Source organism: Centrocercus urophasianus, unplaced genomic scaffold, assembly GCF_019232065.1.
Source record: "Centrocercus urophasianus isolate 14NV4802_14NV808 unplaced genomic scaffold, USGS_Curo_1.0 seq_11, whole genome shotgun sequence".
Lineage (NCBI taxonomy): Eukaryota > Metazoa > Chordata > Aves > Galliformes > Phasianidae > Centrocercus > Centrocercus urophasianus.
Genome location: NW_024884253.1, coordinates 83828446 through 83849218, shown reverse-complemented (window position 1 = coordinate 83849218; position 20773 = coordinate 83828446). Strand labels below are relative to the sequence as shown.

The window sequence follows — 20773 nt, the reverse complement described above, 5'->3', positions numbered from 1 at the left end:
ACAACTTCTACATCTCCAGTGTGTTGTAACCTTAACACAAATGGACGTGCATTGCTGCCTTCTGCTTGTTCCTTGCAGCAAAAGAGAGGACAGGTAACGAGCATGTATGTGTCATTGTAAGGGTAAGATGTGGAATTAGAAAGAGATGCAGATCCACAGCGCTTTTTTAGGCAACGCAAATCCAAGGGGAATAACAGCTGGACTTTGGGTTCTCATCCATTTGGTACTTGCTTCACTTCTCATCCATCTGCAGCAGAGATGCTGTGAATCACATTTCTCAGGGCTAAGGACAGCTGTTTCACTGAAGAAGCATGTGGGTTTAGGTGGGTTCATTCTCTTCTGCTCTTCCACACCTGGCAGAGGATGGGAATAGCAAGGCACCCGGCGGAGGGGGAGTGGGAGGATGGCCTCCTTCTGCCCTAGGCCTTTGCTAGGAAGGAGCAGCGGTGATGTGGTACAATAGCAACTGCATGCTGCCTCCCTGTGTGCGTGAGAGTTGTATACGCTCAGCTAAAAATAACCTCCTACTGCTGTCCCTCAGTCAGGGTGGAAATTAGCTCATGTTTGCATCGAGTCTGAAAAGATGAGTTCATCAGCATTCTGATGGCTTCCCAGAGATTGCTGGGAGGAGCATTTAAATGAACGGAAGCTAATGGTAACAAGGCTATTTTGGTACGGCACTTAGTCGTTACAACTCACGTCCCCCTGATAACACCATTCTAAAAGGTCCCTCTGTACAGAAGTGTATCTGCAAGAGAAACTGACTTTAATAAAGTATGTTGGGAAGCTGAACTACGCATGCACTGCATTCTCACTGCACTTGGGAATCAACACGGATCTGAGCGCAGCAGCACCACAGAGCCACTGCCCTGAGCAGCCAGACTGAACAGCCTTTTTTCAATGGGAAGAAGACTAAGCCTTCCTCACATGAGCAATTCTCTAACGTGTAATGAGTGCCACATGCCTGTTAATAAGGCTAAATGCCTTCCTACAGCCACGCTAGGCTGAGGGCAAGGTCACAAATGTAGAAACACTTCCCTCTCTCCAGCCAGGCATGGGAAAACCTGCACGGCTGTCCCTGTGTGCGGGGACACAGCTGATCTGGGAAGGGACCCAAGCCCTGGGATCTGCAGGAAACCGAAATTAAACCCTCACGCTAATGATATCTCTGCGTGACTCTCCCTCGCTTCAGTTCTGGAAGCATCCCCCGTGGGAAACACAGCTGGGGAGTATTTCAGCTGCGATGATGTCAGCCTGCTTCTGATAGGCTTCTGGATAAGGTGACACTTTGCTGGATGAGCCCGGCGCGCGCGTCTGTGCAGCCTCGGACCCAGCATGCATTCTGCCAGAGGATGGCAGTCCGCCCTCTGCAAAGGACTGCACCGTGCCAGCACATCCACCAGCCCATCACACACAACGCTACCTGCTGGCACAGAGACCAGGCTCTGCTGCAGGGAGAGAAATGAGAGCGAGGTGACCACTGCGGAGGGCAGACCGCTGCTTCTGAAATCTCACCACTCAAGGCACCGGGGCAAATCACAGGAACTGGTTCTGATCCAAGCACAGGCTCCTACTGATGGGGCCTGTGGTATGCAGCTCTCACTGAGAGAGCCACGATACGGCTCAGAGATGAAAAACAATCAGTCCTTATCCCGAAGGCATCCAAGGCCCTAAGCTGATTTTTCTATCAGGCCAGTGGGTGATGCACACACATCTAGAGACAAAATACATGGGGAATCTGCACAACTGACATGATGCATGGCTGTGTCACATGCATTGGTTCCCCCATCATCTGTGTAGTTTAGGAAGGATAGGACACTGACTTGGAGTTGGACTCGACGATCGTTGTGAGTCCCTTCCAACTCAGGCTGTTCTGTGATTCTATGAGAACAAGAATTCTGTGTGCGTGCTTTAATTCTCAGAATCAGATCTCTTTGCTTTTCATACTCCAAACTGTCAGTCACAGGTGCTTTCCTGCATTCCCTTCCAGTTCCCCTCTCCCTCTGGGCATCCACCTCTGAGGATGCAGCATCAGGGTGCTGCCCTTTGTAGCACTTGTGTTCCAAACCAAACCCAAAACACTTGAAACAAAGTTACTTTAAACGAGCATCTCTAGGGATCATAATACCCCTTTCATCTAATCTGCCCCAGCCTCAATAGAACAGCACCTCAATTGCTCAGAAAATGAACAGTAGTAAGATACTGCTTTACGATCAGTTACCATCTTATTGTAAGAGTTACTTTGGAAAGTTACAGGATTTTTCCTGTCCTGGAAACCAGTGAGATACAAAGTTCAGAAGCACAGCCTGCCCGGCCACCTCAATGGTTTTTCTTTCCAAACTTCCCTTGAACACACAGTTTATGTGAGCTGTGCAGTGTTTAAACCATCCGCAGCTGAAGCCTTGGTACAACTCTGTAGTGTTTCAGTAACTTACGTGTGTGAGTGGATGTGTTCCCAGACAGCTCCAAGCTGTCTCTCAGCCATGGAAATTCACAGCCTTGTGCCCAACCTCTTGCTCAAGGCTAGGATTTGTGCTGAATCTAGCCCGAGCTTTCTGGAGTGTATGGTCGAAATCACCTCTGAGAATGCAAAACAGCCCCTGATACTGCTCAACTTATTTTGTATTTTAGTAAAAACCCACAAAGATCATGCAATTTCTCCTACGGGTTCTTGAGCTATAAAATACAGCAGAATTTATACCAAATCCTGACCAGGCAATGAAGACCTTGGGGTAGGCCCATGGGTGGCAGCGGATCCACCCATGTGCCTTGGCTCTGACAGTGACACACTGTATGACTGTACTTTGGCAAATCTCTTTCTGCCCAGTGTCTTGGTTTGCCCCTAATCTCAGACTGGTTTTTCATGATGTCAGGACAGGTTTTTTTCCTCACTGTGTGTTTGAGCAGTGCTGCGTGCACACAGGCTGGGGCCTCAGGTGGTACTGCCTTGAGTACTATGACATTGCTGGGATTTCCTGTGCTGATCATACCCAGCGAGCATGTAAATGCTTCCCTTGGACTAATAAAGGCACTGAGAGTCATCCCATAGCATTTTAACCTGGGTGTAAGACAAGAGGGCAGACTGGTCCCTCAGGAAGTCATAGACATCCCATTTTATATCCAAGAAGCTACACCTGTCATCAGTGTGACCCTGATGGCTTCACTAGCACTGTGAGACAGGTGGTTTTGGGGCCAGAGCCAGCCTTACAGAGGGATGTGAAGGTTGAAAAACTACCCTGGGCAGATCTGAAGCAGTTGGGGCACACTGAGGTGCCCCTGTTACTCTCCCAACTCCCCACCCCGTGTCGCTGTTACCTGTGCTCGATGCTCTCCAACCGCAAACTGTATCACAGCAATGCCTGGGTTATGGCTCTCTTCGATCCTCTCCACAGTGCTGGAGTCTATTTTCAGGTCATTGCTAATTTCCGCGCTCTGTATGAAGTCTTCTGTTTTTAAGTCCTCTACTTTCTTCAGCTCCCCGTTGGCCAGCTGGATGATTGACCCCTTCATGAAGTAAGGGGGCAGCGTGGGGGGGGCCGCAGCGGGGGATGCGATGGACTGCACCACGGGGAGGTGGATCTGCGCCTGCACCATGGTGGCCTGGTAGGCGGGCTGGGTGGTGTGGGGCTCGGCGCTGAAAGCCTCGCTCTTGGGGACAGCGGTGGTGACAAACGTGTGAGGCACTGCTGCGAACTGGGGAGACGAGGTGACAATGGCCGGCGCGACGCCCGACGGCTCGACGTCGGCGCTGCCGACCGGTATGAGCAGGGGCTGCGTGCCAGGGATCACCAGGTGCTGGGGCAGCCCCCCAGGGTACCCCAGCGCTTGCTGCTGGCTGCTCAGGTAGCCGATCACCGGCGGCTGGGTCCCGGCATAGAAGGCTGTGGCCGGCAGCCCCACCGGGAGCTGCTCGGAGGCGCTGTGGGTCGTCTGGATGACGGTGTGGGGGGACAGCGTGGCCACGGCCTTCACCCCCTCATGGCCCAGGGCCTGCTGTGGGGACAAAGCATAAGAGCGGTGGGTTGGCTTTCCTAAGTGCAAGCTTCCCTTGTCGTTGAGGGCTGAGGGAGAGTTCTCTCGATTGGTGGCCTGCTGCACCTCCAAGTCCGCGGTTGGCGTGCTGCTGTTGGGGACCACCATGACGGAGGCTCGGACCCCTGAGGACTCCCGGGCACCGTAGTCGGCAGGGCCCGAGTGCACCACCACGTGCCTGGTCTCATAATGGTGAGGAGCTGGTTTATTGCCTGCTTTGACCAGACCCATGTCGGCAGAGGGCGAAATGCCGTACCTCCGGCTCTTCTCTATCTCGCCGTTCAGCACCTCCTTGGCCTGCATGGCCTGCAGCCGGCCGCTCTCAGGCTTCTTGGGGGCATCCCTTGTGACAAAGTGCGAGGCATCACTGTACTGCACCACAACCTGGGAGGAGGGGCCAAGGGTGAGTGTGTGGGGGATCACCGTCTGGTGGGGATGCAGGGGGACCGGGATGGTTGGAGGAGAGACGTTTCTGACCGCGCTCTGGGGAGAGCTGGAGATGTGGACGTACTGGTTCTGCTGGGCAGGTGGAGGAGACCCTGCAGCGATCAGTCCAGGCGTTCTAACCAGGTGCGGCTCGACTTTGTGCCCCTGCTGGCTTAAGCCGCTCATGCTGGCCAGCAACGTGGAATAAGCCTCCAGCTGGGAGCGCTGGGATGGAGTGGTCGCGACAGCTGTGGCCGCCGCCACGGCGCCGGTTGCCGAATTGGCGGTCGGAGAGATCAGCTGCGAGGGGATGAACCCTGCATATGGTCCGCTGTACTGGGGCCCGACAAACTGGAACGTGTGCTGCAGGTGCGTGTACTGCACAGGGGAGACGGGGGTCCCGGACTGGGACAGTGCGGACGAGTACACGGTGGGGAGCGTAGTGGGGGCCGGCACCGACCTGGGCGCGCTCGGTGGGGAATAGTCCAGCCCTGCCGGCGGCGGCTTGTGCAGGCCCTGCTGCAAGCCCACCTCCGCCGACGTTCCCCCGGGCCTGTGCCTGCCCCCGAGGCTGCTCTGACTGCCGGGGAGCCATGCTAGGTTGTCCGTGCGGTGGTTGTCATTCGGCAGGACCGGCTTCACCTCCGAAGGCAGGCTGGTGGCGGGGATCTCTCGCTTCTTGGGCGGCAGGCATTCATTGCTCCGCTCTTGGTTGGATTTCATCTTTCGCCGTCCCCCCTCCACTGTGCTTGCTTCACTGTCTGGCTGGCTCTGATTTCAGTCTGATAAATGGAAAGTCACATTTGATTTCTGCAAGGGATCCAGTGACTTCATGAGGAATCATCTCCCCGTGAGCACGATTCTCCAACGGCTCCTCTGGATTCTGCAACGAAAGGGTGGGTGAGGGAGGGCGAAATCACAATGTCAGCACTGGGGAATGGGGACAAAAAACCTGACATCTCAAACCAGCACTTAAGAAAAAAGGTGGAATGCCAACTCAGCTGGTCACTGTTGCTCTCATCCCAAGGAGCAGTGGACAGCTGTGCTGTAAAACAGCAGCTAAGATTCTGCGCACATCTGTTAGCACATTCTGAAAACAATTCGAACTTCAGGCAGGTCGGAAACTCTCTGACACCATAAGGTGTCAGATTTATCTCCCTGTGACTCAGAGGCTCACTTCCTTCCCACTGTACCTTCAAGGTTCACCCTTCCATTCTTTCCTTTCCCTGCAACAACAGCATTGCATTCACACTACCATGTCCTAAAACGCCTGGGAACCTCCGGTGACCTCCTGCACAATATTTGCATAGCAGCTGGAAGCTGTGCATGGAGTGGAGGGAAGGTGGCTACTGCAGAGCCCTCAAATGCAGCACTGCTGCTGGACCAAGGAGGCTGTGGGCAGCCCAAAGACGCTCCAGGAAGGAGAAGGTAAAGCTGAGCAAACTCCATCCCCTGAGGTGTTTGAGGCCCTGGGCAGCCTGATCTGATGGGTGGCAATCCTCCCCATGATAAAGGTTTGGAACTAGATGATCTTTAAGGTCTGTTCCAACCCAAGCCGTTCTGTGATTCTATGACTCTACAAACTTGGCCCCAGAGATGCCTCATTTGGGAAAGCGCATCCATGTCTTCCTGACCCCAACTGAGAGCCCCCACAGTGGTAAAAGCTCAGGATATTGTAGGGGTTGGAGCAAAACCATCTATCTGCTCTGCATCACATTCACCCACCCCAAGTCAAGAAGGGCAAAGTCAGGTCCTTACTCCATATTATAGGGAAAACATCATAACTGAATCATATCACACTTTGAAAGAAAACCTGACAGCCCTCCCCTACCTGCCTGACAGCAGCAATACACTTTAGGGAAAGGGACAGTTCCCAGACACTGTCCCTGGCTTTCTAGATGTGCTTCTGGCTGCCCGGAAGGAGCTGCGAGCACGGGTGCTTATACTTGACAGGCATTCTTGCAAGAAAAGTGTGCATTATGTGAAAGAAAAAGGGAGAAAGAAGATGGAAATCGGATATGAGCCACTTAATGCCGAGCAACAGAAATGATAACTATCTCATGGCAAATAATATTCCTTTGGGAGATTTCCATTCCTATTGCCTCACTCCTAATGAACAACAAGCCTGATGTCTGTAAGTGCACACAGCGCTTTGAAGACATACCAGGTTAAGGTGAAACCTATCTTTAAGAGCATTCTTTACAACTGTGGTTCTCCAACCTGCCATAATTCATCAGAAGCCCAAAGCATCCAATGGTTTGATACAATTTGTCTCAAGTTATTTTTTCCATATGTTAAAAACAGAGCTAACAGCAATAGCCACAGAGACCCTACAAAAACAGCCTGTGGTTTTGCCTTCACCCACTCCACAGGTGTCGCAGATCAGCGCTGGATTGAACCTCAGGTTGAGAAACCAGAGAAACATGAGCTGTAGGTTTGGGACCAGGCTGCCGAAAGGACCTACATTCTGGGGCAGATTCTCAGCATTCGGACAGAGGGAGGACAGAAGGAAGTTCACCTGAACTTGGGGCAGCCTCCTGAGAGAAAGAGCCAGTGATACCCAGAGCTCTGGTCTGCTTTGACCCCTCGGGCATGGGCAGCCGGGAGCAGGCCCTGCCACCAGCACAGGCCTTCCCCTCCTCCTCGCAATTGCTCGCTGCGTCTTGGCAACAGCTGAAATTATTATCTTACACATGACTTACGGATTTTTATTTTTATGTGCGACTAAAAATAAAATCGCCGAGCTCACATTTGCGCAGTCATCCTTAGTTAAGTTTAGCTCACTGTAGCCTCCCGCCCGGGGCGGTCAGGCTGGTGGATCAGTCAGCAGTTCAGGGCTGGGCAGCTGAAAGGGAGCCTGAGCGTGGGGCTGAGCACGGCCAGCTCCTTTGGCAGTGGTGGATGAGCCAGCCAGCCCCACACCAGTCATTGCAACAGGTGGAGGCACACGGATTCCGATTTTTCCACATCAAAACTGCTAGTACAGAGCTGCGTGACACCCGGGGAAGCTTTGCTTTGTGGGAGCGGAAGCAAAGGTTTTTTTCTGATGAATAGGACGGAACCGACGAGTTCTGGGTAGTCCCCAAAGCCAATGCTGACGTTCTTCAAGAATACCATGAGCTAATTCTTCCATTTTTTTCTTTTGCGAGTCTTTCATACGGCTCTTTTCATCATCACGGGTGACAAAAGGGCTACCCCACATCTCCCACAGAGCACAGGAGGAATGAGCAAGCCTAATGGAGGCAGAGGAGGAGGCAGCTGTGATGGCTGCCCCACTTTTCCAAGCCCCACTACCTCATGGTTCCACTTTGAACTCCAACAGACACAGGATGGGATGTGCAGAAATGCAAATGTGCAGCAGAAAGCAGCCTATCTCTGCTCCAAGACTTAAAAGTGAAGTGGTAAGTTTTCAGCATAATTCCAGTTCCAGCAGCAGCAGCAAAGATAACACAGGCCTGACTGTGCTCTGCAAGCAAGATTAAAGCGCCTCCAAGGCAAGAGGTACAGGGCATGGTTAAATGCTTCCTAGCTGGCTGCCCCAGAAAAATGAACACTGCCCTCTGAGGTATGACACGCAGTTTATTATTTGTGTGCTTTTTGGGGGGATCCGAGTTGTTTTTCTGACTCTGGAGATTTCCCTTCTCTCTAATTTCAGAGCTGTCGATCGTGACTTGCAAGATATGCAGAACAGCAGCTAGCACCAGGAGATTTTTTGCTCCCGCTTTGTGTATGTGCTGCACAAGAGTGTGCGTGCATGCGTGTGCAATTATGGCTTGGAAAGTAAAGAGGACAAAGAGATCAGGGACAGCAGCTGGACTTCGGTATCTCTGGCAGCTCGTACACAGGGAGCATTGCTAAAGTGTCTGCATAGTCCTTGTCCGCTGGCAGCCTGCCCACACAAATTCCTGGAAAGGCTTAAGGCAGAAAAATAATCACTCGGAGGAGTCACCATCTGGGTGTACTCTGGTCCCGGAGGCATTGCTTGCTGGAGCTCAGGATGTGCATTTCTCGTGCACAGCTCCAGCGTGCCTCCGCAACGCACTTCAAACCTCACTACACCTCCCAGAACGCTATTTTTCGATTTATTTCATCTAATGAATCTAAAAGCCAAGAGAGGATACTGGATTAGAGCCTGAAGGGCTGGCCACCTTTATCACCTTTATCCAACACAGCACTGGGTCTCCCCTCTGTCAGGCAACAGCACCCTGCCTGGCAAGGCTCCAGCAATGAAATGCTCACAGCGTACACCCGAACACCATTCCCCTGAATGACACCCGGCACATGGCTCTGTGCCTGCTGTGTTTCTGCAGGGGATGACAGTGTGGGCTCACACTCCTGCCCCATGCCTCCCGCTCGCCCCACTCCGACATGACAAGTGGGCAACGTCAGCATCACCAACTGTCAGAGGAAAGGAAAGGCACTCAGCCCTTCATCCCCTCCTCTGCACACTGAGGAGCTGGGCACCTCCAGGACTGACAGAGGCTACAAGGCAAGGGATGCAGAGCGCTCTGCAGCTGCACATTTCTGGCAGTAGCCTCTCAGGATTGCATTAGCCCTGCCATACGCATCTCAGTCAACAACAGCTACAGAAGTTCCTTAACTGACCCCACCGATTTCATGGCTCTCTGGCAGATTTCCCAGAAGGGCCAACTGGAGAGAGCCATTAATAAGGAACATGAAAACCTCTAACAAAATTTGAAATTCCCCTCCCCAAACCAAAGGATTCCTTATCAACACTGCATCTACAAGACAGACTGTCCTCTGCAGTGCTACCTCTTATTATGCTTCTGGGAATCCACCTCAGCAAATTGCTACAGGTTTCTGCAGAGCGAGCAGCTATTTTGCGCGTTCTTCTTCTCCTCAGTGGGATCAGAGAACCTCTGGACAATACAAAGAGTGACTGACAGTGACCTCAATGACCCAATCACTGGGCTCCTCCACCCAGCTCCGTGACAGCTTCCACACACATGCAGCACGATGCAGCAGGTGGCCTGAGCTGCCCTAGCCAACAACTGCAGCATCCCTTACTCCACGTTTCTTCCAAAGGAGTCCCTATCAGAGGCAAGCCCTCATCCTCCAGCATGTGCTGCAGATGTCAGCACCCTGGTGCTAAGCATGAGCAAATGGGCAGGCTGGTACTGGAAGCGAGGCTGTGTTTGCTCCTCATGCCATGACCCTGCCCGCAGCAGGGTTGCCATTGGAGAGCACAGAAATCCCCTGCCTTGTGGAGTCCAACCCTGGCACTTATAAACCATGAGTCAGAGCCCCTTCATGCTCCTGAAACTTGTGGTACAGAAAGAGGTACTGGCTCAGAAAGAGACGATTTCTTAACGTGATAGAGGTAGAGGGATTTTTGCCCTTTTCATGACAATTTTAGCTTGCCCTTCTGTTGGGAGAGGCCCTTCAGTCTCGAGGCCTCTAGCTTCTCACTGCAAGACCACAAGACCAGAAATGTATTATTTTAGATAAAAGTGGAATTTCCCATTTTGTTATCTGACATCAGGAACTGGAGTTTTGCAAGGCAGTGTGAGGTATCCCAGGGCCAGTGACAAATCTGCAAGAGCTGACAATGCTGATTACAGAGCAGTTTCTTTGAGGGTGAAGCACCAGCCTCCAGAGCTCTCTGCTGCTGGGGAGGGAGGAAGAAAAAGATGTAACCTGTGCAGGAGGGCAGAGCCAAGCGTGTAAGTGTGTACAACTTCACAGCTGGCCCTCTTGGAGCTGTATAGCAGAAGTGCACATCAGTTAGCCAAGGAAAAGCACGTCTCTGGAGCTACAAGGGGAAGACTTGAGTTTGTAGTTGGGCTGCTTATGTCCTGGGTTTCAATTTGGGCAGAACACAAAAAATGGTCTGACATGACACGGGCACGTGCTTCAGCAGTGCAACCTTTCACCAGAGTGCCACGTTTAAGCAGACCATTAGAGATCTGTAAAAGCCCTCCTGGACAGATGCAAGATGTAACCTTTATTTTCCTGCCCAGCACTGACTGCTACCAGCTGCAGGATGTCAGATCTGAAGGACCAGCTCGGCTGATATTACACAAGAAAATCCTTGACTCTTACACCAATCTCCCACAGGCATTTCTGCAGCTTAAATGAGTGAATAGAGCTCCATTTATAAACAAGCATAATACAGAAATTACTTTGTTGATGTTTTTCCTTTATCTAAAATGTCCCAGATACAATGGGAGCTGCCTACACAATTTTCCATTGAAAATTTCACGAGTGACTATAAGCGTAGCAACACCCACTCGCCACTCATTTTAACTTGTGACAGAAACTGTCATGCCTGCGTGAACACATTTGCACTGCAGATATGTCACAAAGGTCTCGTTCCGTGTGTCTCAAAGCGCTCCCTTACAAGCTCTCTTTCCTACCCGTGGCTGAACGACTTTTAGAGAAGGTCTGGCTTTGTTTCCAGGAGAGATGAGTGTGATCCCCACAAAAAAACGATGGCTCCTGGGGGCGTTCCACCCCTTTGAAGCTGCAGCCAGAAGCTCCAGCAGGCAGCAGCCGGCTGAGCTGCTGCTGTACAGATAAGCACACGGGCTGCTGCCGGGGAGGAACACACTGCCACGCCAGGCTGATAGGGGGATGGTGCAAGAGCAGGGCTGTGGGGGCAGTTGGGAAGGCCAGCTGCAGGCTTGTGTCCTGCACTGGGAGTCCTTCCTGCACACTGCTCTGCTGCTCGATTCCACATGCTAGCCTATTAGCTGCAATTAGTCCATTTGTAAGGTGTTAGAGATGAATTCATGCTAAATTTCCCTTGAAATGGATTTCTCTTCTTTCAGGCTCCATTCAGCAAAGCTGTAACTGTCAGCAATTCTATCTGAGCTCTTGCTCATCACCCAAGCCAATACTTAATGCTTTGCCAAATCAGCCTCACCAGCCATTACATCTGTCAAAACCAAACTGCCAGCAGCTCACCCCTGGCCTCCAGGCACAGCTGTGCCTGCCCTGTGCCACAGAAGACGCGAGGGATCTTAACATTCCCCTCTTCCCATTCGTTTGTTCTTTCTTTCTCTAATCCCTTCATTTTTCTTTTTAATTCAGAGTTGGTTTTGTGTGGGCATGCACTACAGCATCACCCGCCCCAGTCCTGCACCGACCCTCACCGGAGATGTGAACATTCTATGCCTCACTGCACACAGGAAGGCGTGCTGGCTTCCACACAAAAGAAAAAGCAGCCAAACCCACTGGTCTGCAGCTCCCTTCCTTCTACATGAGCAGCACCGCAGCACCAGAGGACGAGTTTGCTATTCCCCATCCTGAAGGAGCTTCCCTCCTGCACCACAGATGCAGAGGCAGCAGATCTAATGGGTAAAGGGAGTCAATTCATCACCAGTAGCACTTGGCTGAGGCCAGCGCAGCGAGGCCGAGATGGCCCCCGTTGCTCTATCTGACAAGACAATGCAGAAAACCATTAAAAGAAAATGAAGTAATGAGGGTTTACATCAACATAGCAGGATACGCAGTCACAGGCTCCAGTCGCAATTAAAAAAAAAACATTCCAACTACAAATGCAAATCAGCAAGGCTCTCAAGCAGGGAACACTGTCAAACGAAGGCGGTGTGCTAACAGCAGTGCCAGTGCTCTCAATTTAAGTATGTGAGAAACAAAGGTATGTAGCATCCAGGACTGCCAGAAAGAACTTGCTTTAAACTGCAGTCAAAAAGAACTGGGAGGATTTAAAAACGCCTTTTCTTACAAAAAGCAGATACAAGAAAACCTTTTTCTCCCCTTCTCCCAGCCAACGGAGGGAAGAAAAATAAATCACAGAACTCCCATAAAGGTTATTTATGTCGGAGTCTTGAACTCAGGAACTAAAAAATTCCTCCATTGGACACGCAGGTCTGTGAATCACAGCTTGGCCATCTGAATGGGCCTCGGGTAAAAGCTGCTGAGCAACAAAGACTCAGTGCTGCAACTGCTCAGTGAAAGCATCTGACCCATCTGCCACTCGGAATCCGAGGTGCAGCGACAAGTTACCCCTGACACCAGCAAAATGGACAAAAGGATGATGAGCTACCTGCAGCTGGTTTCAATCAAAAAGCCCAGTAATTACTGCAGCCCTCTCCTGTGGCTCATATGGAGCACAGCGTGGAGCTGTAAAGCATTATACAAGTCTAATGCGCTGCCAGATCTCTTAGAGCAGTCAGCAGCCAAGTCACTCCCTCCCACCATTGGCTCAGCTTCATTAACTTAATCAGGTGTTCATTCATTCATTCACTCATCCATTCAAAAAAAAAAAAAAAAAAATTACACTAAACCTGGCAAATAGCCAGTGCCATGCATGCAGGGAGCATGCTCACAGCAGCCACTGGGGTGAGAAGAAAAAGGGTGAGCTAGGCATTTGTCAGCCTTTGTGCGGGGGCATGGGCTTTGCACGGAGCCTGGGTGAACACGTACCTTTGCCACAGCCTCCCAAAAAGCACTGGGGCCTTGGAAGCTGCAGTGGGGGTAGATGCAGGCTCTGGAGAGCGTGGAAGTGAGAGCAGTCCTGTGAGTGCAGCCAGCATGCAGCAGTTATTCCCCAGAGCAATGGACTAATTAATTGATTTATTTATTTAGGGGAAAAAAAAAATAGGGATTGTGGCAGGATTGACTCAAATAATTTTGCTGCAATGTTCCTATCCTTTCATTTGCACATATATTGCACAGCTTAATCCGAGCAGAAGGGAACAAAGCAGAAAAGAAACACACAAAGAAAAAAAAAGAAAAGAAAAAAGAAAGAAGAGGAGCTTCACAGAATTGGTGATAGGAGCAATTGCTAATGGAAATCTATTTGACTCTTGTATCTGTAAACATAAGACTCTACAACCTCTAGCGTTCAAGCATCAGATAGGAATCCCCTCCCTTGCTCAGCTCTTGCACTTGCTCTCCTTAGTCCTTACATGTAAGTTTGCAAGGAACATTATTTCTTCCCTCTAGCTGTCATCAGAATGACATTCACTGCATTTGTTTTTTCCAGCAAGCTACAAGAAAGCTGCTTTATGACTATTCCAAAAAGCAGGCCTCAAGAGTCAGAGCTGACTTACTGTGAAGAGCTTCACGGAGTGAGCCAGGTTGGGCAATAAGGAAAGGGGAGAGGTGTTACATTTCCCACAGCAGAAGCTGAGCAACAGTGTGAAAGCAGTCACAGCATCTCTCCCCTTTATCTCACTCTGCCCTGTGCAAAAAAATACAGGATGGCAGGTTACTGGAGCAAGTTCATAACAGTGACATGGAGATACAGAGCACTGCAGCTACACTGCAGTACTGCTTGCAGATGGGCAATAATGAAAACTGGTAGTCCCTGGTGCAAGCCCTGAAGTTATTTCTTTTTGGACAAAAAAAAACCAGCACAACGGAACACATGATGCATGGTACAAACAGCAAATCAGACACTCCAACAAAGAATCTGGAAAGGATGATTAACATATGGCCAAGCTACAAGCCTGCAGTTTAGATGCACTGTAGAACGTAAGCTGAAGACCCCAGACCAACACACATTATTCTGGACCCAGCTCTTGTATCCTTTCCTGAATTTCTCTGCAGGTGTATGTACTGAAAAGCACGTAAGTACCTACTAGCACCTGGGGAACCAGCCACCAACACTTGGTACATGAGTTAAAAGAGCATTCTCTCCCATGAAAGAACAGTGAAATATTGCTGAACAGTGCTTCTTTGACTGTACCAGACAACAGCATAATCAGAAAACAAGAATTACTCCAGTTGCCTTTACTGTAATAGAATTCTAAAAGAGAAAGACAAGAAAAGGTGTCTAAAGGTGAAACATTTTTTTCTCGTAGCCCCTGGTCTTCTGCCTAGCAGAGTATGCAGAACATAGGCCAAACCTCAACGCAGTCTACATTCAAGTCATTCTCCTTCTCTGGAAGTTCAGTCTTGAGCTAAGGGCCTTTAAGTCATCCAAGACTAACACTGTTTCTTTCATTACTATTGTCCCTATTGTCTAAACAAGATCCAAAGATAAAAGCTTTGAGGTTCCTTGTGTTCTATCCACTTCACCTCCCTGACATTACTACTTCATTCAAGAGACAGTGCAATTCTTTCCTCCTCTGCCCACTCTACTCACGTTAGCTTTCTCCCTCCCACCCAATCGGTTGCTCAAGTCTTCTTCCAACAGCATCTTCCCTTTCTTCCACCAAGGCACCACACCATAGTATGGCTCCATTCTGTTTCTCTCCATCACACTCAGGAGCATCCAGTGCTCCAGGGGTGACTTTTAACATCAGAAACAGGTATGTGAGTTCTAAAGGTCACCAGATGCATGCACATAAGGCAGTAAAAGAAGAACAACTGCCTACAGATGCTACAAATTCCAAATGATCCAACGTTTGGTAGAGGTTCTAGTCCAATCTAGATAAAGAAAAAGGATGTGGTTTGAGGCATTCTGGCTCTTTATATGAATCATTTCACTTCTGCCTCTGCAAGAAGCATTAGAAGAATGTGAGGTTTCATGATTCAAGGCAAGAGAATGAGAAGACAATATCTCAGCATTCTGAAATGAGGCTTGCGTGTCTAACTGCACTGCCAGCTCAGAGTTCACTTCTCACAAGTGTCAAGTATATTTTCCCTCCCGTATCTTTGCAAGCCCCAGTTCTGTCTGTTGTCATCACTCATGGGATTTACCTAATCCCCGAAACAACGGAAAAAAAGTCATTTTTTTTCTGCTGGAGAAACAGAATCAAGTCTCAAGCACACACTGAAAAATTCAAATGGTGCGTATCATTTATTGTACTTCCATTCATCCACACTGTGTTGACAGTATAAATGCAAATGATGCCCATAAAAAATGCTGAACTGTGGTCCAATGTATTCAGTGGTATTTCTCAGAGATTTCCACTTCTACTGTTCTCTGCTCACATTCCTCACACTTCAGCAAATTCAAGCAGCTGCCTATTTATATAAACACAGCCTGAAACAGAAATGTTGATCTCCTCTTCTTCAAAGCTGCTGGCGTTACCTGCATCCACTGGTCTGAACTAGGAAGCACAGCAGAGGCAACCAGAACGTACAAAGTTCCTTTGAAATCTATGTAGGTTGTTCTGAAAGTAATGCCTCCTATTTACTTCCAGGGAAATAACAGATACAAAATGCACAATAGCCATAACCCTATTTGATGGATCAAATTCTTAGCTACAAAATACTATTTTTCAACACAGTCACCACCATCACTTATGCATTTTGCCACTGATTGACAAGAGCCTGCATGCCATGCTCGTAAAAATCTGCATGACATGCCTTTCACACTGCTGCTATCACTGCTGCAACACACCACTCACTCCCTCACTGTGTTCATATCAGCTGTTTGGTCTCCATAAACGTTCAGCTAGCATTAATGGATGTCAATGAGTGCCATTTTTCCACACCTTTGCTCCACACTCACTTCCATCTCAGACACCATTCTCTGAGACTGCTCCACTGCAGCCATCTGTTGCACAGCAACAGCAGCAACATGTAATGGAATACTGGTGGGAAGGTTCAACCTCTACTAACATCCCACCAGCATCCATCTCTGACACTGTGGGAGAACATCATAAAACAAGAGGCATTACCTTCAGAGCAACCCTCATATTATCCTTGGATTCAGCTACAAAGAGGGACTCCATAGCTTCCTCAACACAAAATTCACCCTTACACAGTTTCATTTCTGATGCTAGTGGGGTGTGATCCTGACCTTTTAAATTCATCACATCACATTATACACATCATGCACAACTTGCTCTACAGCTCCAATCACACACAAGTACATGATGGTGCAGGTCCAGATATTACTGGCACTCCTTGGACCCACACCAATCAATCCTGCTCATGACCGTGCATCCTCTTTTGACAAGGCTTCCCTATAGGCTTCTTTGCACAGCACTCTGCAATTATGCATTAGCCTTTCTGTAGTGACAGCACGTCTGACTGCAGTTTGCCGATATGTATTAGCAGTTACTTCCTATAGGGCTTTGAAGTGTTCCCCCAGACTGAGGCAAGACTTAGCACAAAAACCTGTTCTCTAACCAGCCATACCTCACTAACGACAGGATTTTGGTGTCTGCATCAGCTAAGGGCCTTTCAGAAGCACTCTCACAAAATAAGGGGAAGGGAATGAGATTCAGCTGGGGGTCTGAGTGCTTAAAACCTTTGTGCATTCCTCTTCAAATCAGCACTTAAGCGCTGCTCTCCTGGAGAAGAAAACAGTTGAAATGGGCTCAGATCCTCCCACTGCAGAGTAGAACCCATTGCAGAGAATTTCCTGGGAGAAGAAAGCTCTCTGGGGAGTCCCTTGCAAAAGCTGCCTTATCTCACCGAGAGGCTCGTTCCAAGGGGGATAAACAGGGAACATCGTAGCACTTCCAGCCTGCTCTCAGACACGCTGTGGCTCTGACAAATAAATGACAGCAGTGAAAGCAAAGTGATAGATGGGATGCATCCCATGATGGAAACATCAGGTGCCATTGCCACTGCTATGGTGAAAAGGAAGAGAGATTTTTTTCTGGCATTATTTACACTCTCAGGGATTCTTCAGCATTTAATTTGTTTACCACTCCCTCTCTGCCTCCTCTGATCTTTTCTTCTGAATGTACAATGCACAATGAGCTTACATCTGTTAATCTGGTTTGGTTTAGTTTCTTTTTCATGTGTGGTTTTTGACTTGGAGACTCCTTATGGTAGATACATACAGTTTCTCTTTTTTTTTGTTCTCTGTTTTGTGTTTACAGATGGAAGTTACGTTTTCTTAGAAATGAAAAATAACTCCTGCAAGAGATGATTTCTAATTATATTTATAATTAGATTTAAATCTCTCTTAGCTGGAGCAAGACCTTCCAAAGCATTTTGAAACACTGCCACGTTGATTATCCGTGCACATGAAAATTCGCATCCTTGCTCCCAGTTGGCAAAACCCAAGAGTCGAAGTGGAAAAAGAACCTTTCTTCTGTGGTAGCACCATTCAACTCATTGCCCATGGGTTAAACACTGCCTGCAAAATCTTTCCTTTCGGCTCAGATTGCTGTGGAAGCAGCACAGTATCTCCTCTGATGCACAGCTGGGCTGAGATGACAGCTACTGTGCCAATTTAACGTGAGGGAAAAGGAGAAAGAGAGAGAAGGGATTGCTGTCTGGTGAAATGGGGCTGAAGGGGCTGCAGCATCTCAGCAGAACCCATACCTGCTGGCCCATCCCATTCAGGAGGGAGGAGAGATACGTCTCCTGTACAGACACTGCTTTTGGTGTTTGGAGAAATGGGTTAAAGAGATCTTCTGTCAGTCCAAACTGCATTCATAAAGCTTTACATTTGGACTGCACTGCTACAGCTTTACCAGCAAAACCTCCTGAAAAAGACCAGCCTTAGGACAACCTCAGCTCACTAGCAGACTGCTGGCAAGGGTGGGAACATGCTCATTGCACCTCCTCACTGAAAATGCTGAAGACTCTCCAAAGTGACAGCTTTTAACAGGTGAATTTGACAGCTGTGCTTTGTGATGCCAGTCAGCACAATTGCACTGAAACCGCTCCGGAGAGGAACTGCAAATGTGGAGGTAGCATTGGTAGTGCCTCAGCTGTGCCACTTAGGTCACACCTCTGCCCAAGACTTCTGCTGAGGTTCTCAGCATCCACTAACTGAGGTGTATGGCACACGAAAGCCCCACGGGAGCAGGGAGAGCACCACAAGCTGCAGCATCTCCACAGGGAGCACCTGCACGTAATGGTAGCTGCACTGCCTGCATCCATCAAAGCCCCACACGTCACAGACAAACTGAGCTAACAGAAAACCGAGAGAATGCTTGGTACCACTTACTGCAGTCTGAATGCTTCCATTAGCCTAGGTGCCTCTTGCATAGTTTTCTTCATTTACAGAAACATTTCCAGTGCAAGTTGCAGACAAATCAGTCCTGTGATCACCAGCTGCAGCTGCTGCTTTCTGCATGCAAAGCATTGAGCAAATCAGCAGAGATGAGCACCCACTCACATCAAAATCTCCGAGATGTGGTTGACAACCCTGGTTAATTAAAAGACATGGGACCAGGCTAGAGCAAAACTGTCGCTCAGCAGCTTCGACTCAAAATCTGGCTGGTCTGACAACAAATGGCAGCTTTCCTCATTTTCAGTCTGTGGACAAGTACTTTCTCTATGGTTCTGGTCTAAAATTGTTTCCCCCCACACTTTGTTTTTTTCTGAACTACTCTTTTAGCATTTGCCTTCTTTACTCTCCTCACTTTGCGATTTCTGTCATTCTTGCTTGGTCTTTAAGTTAGTTTCTGTCCTTGCTTTGCTACCAGTTAAAATGCCACTCTCACTAACAACATGAGGCTGAGTCAGAACAGAGACTGCACGTACACACTTCTGACTCTGGGAGAAAATTACTAAAATTGAAAAAGCACTGTGGGTAACATCCCTCTCACTGATGCCCCAACAGCAGCACTGCACCAGCGCAGTCTGTCAATAAAAACATCTACAGCTGCTACAAAGCATTCATTGTGTTGATGCTTATAAAGAAGTTTTGCTTGGTTTCGTGCCCACTCCTCTGTCCACCAACTTTAAGCCTATGGAAAACACAGTGAGAAGGTTGATGGGTGCATCTGGGCCTTAATTCCCACCTTCAACATGTTCTTGAGGCTGACATTTTTTGCATTACTCTCATTTTAACCACGTAAGCATGTGGTGAAAGAGGGCTGACAGGGTTTTCTTACATTTGTGCAGGAAGGGTGGCTCATTCTGTTCACATTCATTGCAAAAAATCCTCACTTCATGGGCAGGTGAGGACAAACACAAAAAAATGCAACTGCTGATCTCAAACAGTGATCAAACAGTGTTAAATATGCAGGTGAAATGCCATTTGTTTTGGATTTAATGGCATTTCAGTATAATCTTTGAAGAAGAGCTAAACTAAGGCAGCCTCTCCTCTTCGCTCCCTACTGGCAGAACATGGCCACTGGATGCAGAGCAGTTGCCACCAACAGGATGATTCTGTTCAAATAATAAAACTAATAAAACACTTTTTAAGAGTGACTACCTGAAGTCTTGCTCTTTTCCACATGCTCAGAGTCACTTACTGCAATGGGAACAACATCAGGGCTTCTGTGTGTGAGCAATTTATTAATAAACCGAACACAGTAGTTGCACACTAACAATGCACTGACAAAAAGAGCCGTGAGACCAAACCAAACTTTCAGAACCTTTCCTTCTAAAACATTTCCATAAAAGTAGGCCTAGTTTTGCTTCCATAACACCTCTACAACACTGAGGAACTTCAAGTCCCAAAGTTATTTGGCTATGTTATAGTGTCAGTTGTTCCCAGACTTACTCAAAAAGACATTCTGAGCCAACTGCAAGCCCTCTCTCTCACTGGAAGCTCCACCACGCCAAGCCACACTGCGTGACACCAAGCCCCGAGGGGCCATACCTGGTCTTCCAAACACCCTCCATGTGAAGGTAGTTGAGAGCATTGCAGGAAAATCACAACCGGGATGAGCTGAAAGAGACTGAACGAGCAGAAACAAAATGGGACGCTGGCCTTGATGACTTCAGGGTAGATAATGCGATGAAAAGGCTCTGCTCTGCGTTGCTGGTTTGAAGCCAGCCCAGGCTGGAAGTGCAAGTCAGTACTACTGGGCAGCTGCTCTGAAGGGAGCTGACTCCATTCAGGCTCATGCTCATTAGAGAATAAAAGCCACCACAGCAACAGGGTGTGCTGCAGGAGGGAAGTGCTGAAAAAGCTTGGTCTCTTGCTTCTTGTTGTCACACATGCGGATGCTAGCGTGGAACAAAGCTATTTATACAGGGCTATCTGTTTCAAAGCAAACCTCACCAGCACTGACTTAATGAAGCCTGCACAGGTACACCTTATACTATTTTAAAAACAGAGTGGCTTGCTTTGGAAGAACAGGGTTGGTTTTCCCTTTGTGCAACCCTGTTACATTGGTGTGGAGAGACAAGCCGGGAGACCACCAGCACAGCCAAGCCTTTCAGCCACTGACAGCTGAATGTGAATTTCAGCATTATTACTGTACTCCTTAATATATTCGAGCAATGCCGAACTTGAAGGTGCACTGTGGGTTGAGCTGAATCTGGAAGATTTACAAAGTTCTTGGAAGGCTTGCAACGCCTCATAACTGTGAAGTAAACGGTTAAAGCCAGCTGAATCAATGCAGGTGCAGCTTAATAATGAGCTGAACAGCTCTTCTTTTTTTGCTGAGGTTAGACGCTGCACAGACTGAGCTAACACTGTACCCCCTGGGACTGACCCGCTCCCAGCACAGGCTGCAGCACAGGCATTAGCAGGACAGAGCAGCTTGTGCTGTAGCTCTGTAGATTAATACAG

The 20773-nt window shown here is 48.8% G+C and overlaps 1 protein-coding gene across 10 annotated transcripts in view; it reads right to left on the bottom strand.

Moving 5' to 3' along the window:
• The window catches only part of ATXN1 (ataxin 1), a 198822-nt gene that overhangs the window by 5235 nt on the left and 172814 nt on the right, over nucleotides 1-20773 (bottom strand). For 9 of the 10 annotated variants that reach the window (XM_042840029.1, XM_042840031.1, XM_042840030.1 and 6 more), the window contains one exon: nucleotides 3316-5341. In XM_042840029.1, coding sequence (XP_042695963.1) covers nucleotides 3316-5181 — 1866 coding nt within the window. In that variant the 5' untranslated portion in view covers nucleotides 5182-5341. Of the gene's footprint in view, nucleotides 1-3315; nucleotides 5342-13496; nucleotides 13576-20773 lie in introns of those variants that run through there. The other variant, XM_042840037.1, reaches the window with a different exon arrangement.